This window comes from Electrona antarctica (genome assembly GCF_951216825.1).
Source record: "Electrona antarctica genome assembly, chromosome: 8".
Taxonomy (NCBI): domain Eukaryota; kingdom Metazoa; phylum Chordata; class Actinopteri; order Myctophiformes; family Myctophidae; genus Electrona; species Electrona antarctica.
In genome coordinates this window covers 44302155-44308945 of record NC_136789.1, presented here as the reverse complement: position 1 = coordinate 44308945, position 6791 = coordinate 44302155, and the positions used below count along the sequence as shown (strand labels likewise).

General features: G+C 43.2%; 1 protein-coding gene across 1 annotated transcript in view; it reads left to right on the top strand.

Moving 5' to 3' along the window:
• Positions 1-3872: 3872 nt before the first annotated feature.
• Positions 3873-6791, top strand: part of pcolcea (procollagen C-endopeptidase enhancer a) — a 5514-nt gene continuing 2595 nt past the window's right edge. Inside the window, exons 1-3 of the mRNA XM_079507642.1 lie at positions 3873-4145; positions 6135-6243; positions 6553-6791. The exon at positions 6553-6791 is cut by the window's right edge and continues 20 nt beyond it. Of these exons, the coding sequence (XP_079363768.1) occupies positions 4057-4145; positions 6135-6243; positions 6553-6791 (437 nt within the window). The 5' untranslated portion in view covers positions 3873-4056. The remainder of the gene's footprint in view (positions 4146-6134; positions 6244-6552) is intronic.

The window sequence follows — 6791 nt, the reverse complement described above, 5'->3', positions numbered from 1 at the left end:
CTATAGATAGTGCTCACTTCTTTCGCAATCACTTCGTTCACGAGTGTGTCACGCATCCGTGACACGCTCCATATATGGCTGTCTCCATATATGAAGATCACGGCACTGACCATCAAACCCTGGATACCTATACATGGAGAAGACTGGATCATCACCTAGATCTGCATATATGGAGCAACTACATCTGACCTCAAACACTTAGATCTCCATATATGGAGCTGACCTGTTCTGACATCCCATATGTTGATCTGACCTCATCAAACCCTGTACACTCAAGACACGCTCCATATATGGCCAGTACAGAATTCACTCCATATGTTGATCTGAACCCCCATGCCAAAGCACCAGCGCAGCGAGGTCGCTTCTCACCCTCAGGGCGTCTTACTGGTATACTAAAGTAAATCATATCAGATTAAACTGAGTGATACACTCTACTATCACTGTGGAGTAGAATATGTGATTTATATTATGTTTTTGTATATTTGCTCTGCCCCGCTCCGATTAACCTGTTCAGATTGAAAAAAATCAGCTAGTGTAAGGCCACCTTAACTTTGTGTAACAATGTTATATGCTGTGCAGCACTTTATTTATTATAAATACAAAAATGTATACATTTGACTTCACTAGACCGAACGTATTATTCCACTGCGCAGAAAATAAAGAACAGTTTTGTGACTGGTTGGAGAACAGTAAGGCTTTTGATTCATTAATTTTGCTGACTGGTATAAATATGGGATTGGTGTTTAGATTATACTACATGCCAATTATGCCCTTTATCGTATTGACAAATCTCATTGCTGTAAATTCGTGCCACCAATGTGCAGTGAAGGTTGATGACATTATGTCCACAGCCGGATCCAACCCTACAACCCCTCCTCCTCACTCAGATCAGAACCCTAAAACACAGCCGGATCCAACCCTACAACCCCTCCTCCTCACTCAGATCAGAACCCTAAAACACAGCCGGATCCAACCCTACAACCCCTCCTTCTCACTCAGATCAGAACCCTAAAACATCCGGGACAACATTCCACACGTCCTATAGGCTCCTTCTGGCTCCCAAACTGTGGAACCAACTCCCCATTGCAGTTAGAATTGCAGACTCACTCCTAATCTTCCGCCGTAATCTGAAGATTCACCTCTTCACACTACACCATAGCCCGTAGCACTTGCTTGATGACCGGCCTTGCAGGCTTATGCAAAGGCTAAAATGTAATTTAGATGTAGACAGAGGTCAGATTAAGTTGTAGACCTGCCATAGTGTATAGTTTCAATGTACCTTATTTTTTATTTTAATCTACTGTTTAGACTGATGACAGGTAAATGCCTATATTGGAAATTGTAAATCAAGGCATGGTGGCAATATTTGTAATGAAGCTAGAAGTCAATATCTGACTGTTCCTTCACGATCTTTGCAGACTTCACGAAGTGCCACAGTGCAAGTCCCGTGGATCACAAAAAGCATGTGGTGGCCTGCCTTTTCTGTCTGACATTTACTCAACATTCCTTTCCATGCTTGAGACCTTCTACACAGCACATTTCTTTGTTGTTTTTTCTTAATTTCTTAATTCTTTATTACCGGTATTATTACATGATCCAGTATTATCATTATAATGTTGTATTTTAGTTGTTGCCAAGTCTTGCGGAACATGCCACACCAACATTTCACTGCTTGTACCTGTATAAGTGAGTGAGTGGCAAATATAAAACCCTCTTGAATCTTGCATCTTGAGATGCTATACGGAGGATTTTATTGATTTTACTAGGCACAGGTTTGTCTTTACAAGGTTTGTCTTGTCTTGGGGAATTCCCTAAAAGCATACCAGTCTAGTCCTTATTTTTAACTTCTGAGATCATGAACAAGTGTCTTTTTGGTAATGTTTCTTTTTTTTTATTGGAGAGTGACGAGAAACCACAATGACAGAGCACAGGCGGGTTAATTGTTCTGAAATCACCACTTTCAGCTTGTCTCTCACATTTGAACTCACAGCTGTTGCATGCTTTGAGAAGGCAGACTAGATAGTCTTTTCTATTTTCTTTGTTTCTTATTCTATGCCAGCAGTCTCTGTATGATGCAGTGCTCCATTCGAAAGCCGTAACAGCCAGTGTCCATAATAAATAATTTAACACCATGTTTTTCATGTTCAACTATAGCAGATTAGTTTTGGTTTTCTCCCCATTCCATGTTTCCACAACTCCCCCATCCCCTCCCTTCATCACTAATCTGTCTTCTTCCCACTCTCATACTCCCCTGTCATTTCATCCCACTCCTCTCTGAAAGGAATGCTTCTCCGAATTCTCAGCAACCCTGAGTCTTGCTGGATAAACCTATAAACCTATACATTTGGTATGGATCCCCACAGAGCGTAAAGGTCACTTTAAGGCTGGGTACACGAGGACGTCGCGGGCTGTTAGTTACCAGCAGCAGAGCACCCCCCTCTTCCTCCTCTTCATTCTCTGCATACAGTTGTGCTCAAGCAGACGCCATCCGCCCCCAGCAGATCTAGCACGTCACCACATTCCTGGTCGCGCTGCCTGTTATCAGGGTTTTGGCTTAACACAAACAGCAGGACGGTGTGGGGAAAGGCTCACGTTTCTTGCACAGTGCGAGCAGAAGCAGCTGGTTTAACTTGAAGCTTATTCAGTGCATTATTCTACCCGTTACCTGTTGGTGCAGTAATACTATACTTCATAGTATGACACCTAATAGTGACTTGAGTAAGTTAAAAACACCAGTGGAGATCATCATAAGTTACCCATCTGTAATTGGAGACTCAAAGCCACATGGCTTCAGTATGTGAATCTATGGGCCTGTCTGTGCCTCCTCCTGTGGGCTTTGATCACAGCGTTGCAACTTGGTTGCTCCCTAATATGTGACTGGTTTTATGGGGTTATTGAAACGACATCCCCTCTACAGGCCCCACCAAATGTAGGCCAGGGGCCAAGGGTTGGCTCATCAAAAATTCTCCACAATGAGAGAGACTACTTGTGGATTGTGAGGGCAGACAGATACTTTCTGACTCATATAGGAGTTAAAGGACCCCAAGGGGCCCTGGGGACATTTGGTTTGATGGAAAAAGGTTTGTCAGATTTTACGTTACTGTTGATACTTTCTGTGTGATCTATCAGGGGCCTGCTTGGATGCTCTGTGTATCATTGGTAATATTATTAAAGATAATCCCCATTCTATCCAAATTATTCATCCCTAGCTTGCAGTGGAATTTAGGCATGGGTTTACTTGTAAAGAGCTTTATCTCCTGCATGCAGCCTGAGGCTCAACCTCCACCTGTTCACTCTGCATAATCATCATCATCACCCAGTCTCTCAAGGACTGACCACAGACATTTCAAGCTAATGACTATCCACTCTATTTTTAGTGCTCCAGAGACAGAAAACTGTCTGCTAACAGTGCAAAGGACCATGATGAATGGCCTTGCTCTAAAAATATATATATATATATTTGATCCAAACCAGATACAATTGCACAAAATCCATATGCACAGTGTTAATTTAACTATGGAAGTTTGTGCATTGCTATGTAGTCTCCATTCCTCAGTGTCGTATTTTCTTCATGCCTCCCCCCCCCCCCCCCCCCCCCCCATTACATTTTATGTCATTATAGGAAACACATCTGGATATAATTAGAGCCCTCCCCTCTTCTCCTCTCCCTAGCCTTTCTCATCATCCCTCCTTGAGACTCTCGCTTCTGTCCTCTCAGCATCTCTTGTCTGTCCTATCCTGTCCTGTCCTATCCTTCTGTCCTCTCAGCATCTCTTGTCTGTCCTATCCTGTCCTGTCCTATCCTTCTGTCCTCTCAGCATCTCTTGTCTGTCCTATCCTGTTTCTAATACCCCCTACCATTCTTCTGTCCTCTCAGCATCTCTTGTCTGTCCTATCCTGTTTCTAATACCCCCTACCATTCTTACCCACACATTCATTTTCTCCGCCTCTCCTCCAAAGGGTCTCCCTCCCCCGTGCTTCACCTCTTGTCTCCCGCTGCCACCTCCCCTCTTTTGCTGTAGTTTGTTGCTTTGTGAATTGTGAGCACACGGCATCATGAAGCCTGAGGACTGCATCTGGGCTCTCTCTCTGCTCCTGTCCCTCTGTTTAGCACAACAACAAGAACAACAGACCAACTCTACCAGGTGAGTTGTTTTCCATTCCTTGTGTGAAAGTTTATGTGCAATTTTTGGCTACATGTAATGGAAAGTATCTTCCCAAGAGGTGGTAGCGACGTTGGATGATGTTGAATTTGTTCTGGGTGTGATAACTGTTCCTCATATAGCTTTTTGTGATTCGTAATGATAAAATGAGCAGTGTGTAAAGTTATGAATTAGATGGTCAGCCTCTGAATTCTTGCCTGAATAACTCCTAAGTCCATTTCATTCTCCTTCAGTATTTATATGGCTTCAGTGTCCTGTTGGTTTGATGTGAGGCAAGCTAAGTCTGCGCCTGTGGTGGCTGAGCTGCTCCAGATGTTATTGCTTTTGCATCTGTCTGTGGGGTCGGTTCAGGATGCTTTGGCTCCAGAACTGCTTGGCTCTGATCAACAGGCGTCTGTCTCACTCTACTGGGGTTCTGCAGTCTGCGTTCCTTAAATAGTTGTTTTTTCCATTGTGTCTGAGGCGAGATGTTTTGAAAGGGATTAGCGCGGCCGGGTCCTGGACCTATATTTGTTGTTGTCGTTCTTCAGCAATGATAAGTCTTAAAGAGAAAAAATACAAGATGATTTTTGTCTTCCTGAGTGTAGGTTTTAGATATATTTTCTTAATGCAAATATATGAATTCCTGTTGCATCCTTAACTATATTTCTTTCTCCAAAGTATCATACAAACTACACACAAGTAGTGTAAGGGTTGGGGTCCCTTTGATCACAGGTTTTTCCCCCAAGGCCTTCAGAAAGAGCCATGCTCTAGATGCTGATCTTTAATCTTGCTTTCATTGTCCACTGTACCAAATGACAGTGGCATATAAATACAGGGTATCTGTAATGAAAGTATACACATACCTTGACTTGATTCCAATCACAATGTCTTATTATATTGCCACAGACTGTTGTTGTTTTAAACATCTATTCTGTATATTCTGGCCTGTCATTTCAGCTATTTAAAACAAATTACTATCTTCACTAAAACTAGCAGGCTAAAATAAATAAATCCCACGATGGTTTGTGTGTATCTCTCAGTTATAGTTTGGACAAGGGAATTGTCCAAAACAACAGAAAGCAATCTTTCAGACATGATTGAGTTTCAACACAGTTTATTTGAAGCAGGCTACACAACATTACCATGAGGTTATAGCACAACTTTAAAGCTTCCACCTTTTTATTTTTGTTGTTTCGTTATTCTGACAGGGTACTACCCAAAATACTGCCCGACTCAGCCTTTTTAGCTGTATTTGTTTGCTGTTTGGTGTATAGTAATCTGTGTGCTGTTATGTGATATTGAACCATCCAGATGTAGAACTTAATAGCAGTTATTAGCAGCTATTAAGGACGTTCTTGAGATTAATTTGTTATGATTAATATGATCACCTTATACTAGGATCTTGGGGAAAGCCATGATGAGTCAGCCATCATGGCTGACTCATCATGGCTTTCCCCATAGCCATGTACAGGGCAGAGTGGTATAAAAGAGAGTAATGACACTCCCGTTGACTCTCATTGTAACAATGGAATGCGGAAGCGCTCATTCTATCTCAATGGAATAGTTCCAGCCATAGGAGCAATGTTTGGAACTATCGCCCATAGGCACCCGCTTTGCGGCGAGATCAAAGCGTGTCACCACTCTCTTACTACATTACTCTGGTACAGGGTTAGAGATATTGAAAGCCAAGTTGAGTCACAGTTGAATTCTTATGATACATTGAAACGCAAAATAGTTGTTAAGGGTTAAGGACATTCTTGTTGGAGCGGCTTACGGGATTTACAGATGTCAACAGGACATGATTCACACTTCACAATATGTGTGAGGAATTAGTCAAAGTGGGGCTGTTTTAATATAGATTATACAGTATATTGTGCTACTGCTAATATCATAACACACATCATATAGGCCTAATATACAATGATTCTGTATATCCCTATACGTCATTATAGTGCTATTCTTTCCACTGTCCAACCTTGTACATACCAGGCCTGTTTTCCACTGTGGAGGAGACCTGGTTTCAGACTCTGGATTTGTTGGCAGTGAGGGCTTTCCAAGCTTCTACAAACCCAACAGCAAATGCACATGGCGGATCACTGTGAGTCACTGAACCCCAACTACTCTCTCTCTCACACACACACACACACACACACACACACACAGTCGCGCGCGCACACACACACACACACACAGTCGCGCGCGCACACACACACACACACACACACACACACACACACACACACACACACACACACACGCTTATGGTTGTCCATCGAATCGTCCACCTTAACGGTGCGTTCGTAGCCGTAGGTGGCTAAAGAGTCCTATCTATCCACGAGCCACATGTTCTGCAGCCGTTGATATTTTCACCTACAGCCTTCATGAGACCTTCTATCTGACTCCATAGGTCCCTGAGGGCAACGTGGTCATGCTCTCCTTCCGCATCTTTGACCTGGAGGCTGACGCACTCTGTCGCTATGACTACCTGGATGTGTACAACGGCCACTCCAACATGGTCCAAAAGCTTGGGCGGTTTTGCGGAACGTTCCGGCCCGGCGCTCTTATGTCCACCACCAACACCATGATGCTGGAAATGGTGTCTGACACGGAGAACCAAGGGAGAGGCTTTGTGGCTTATTTCAGTGG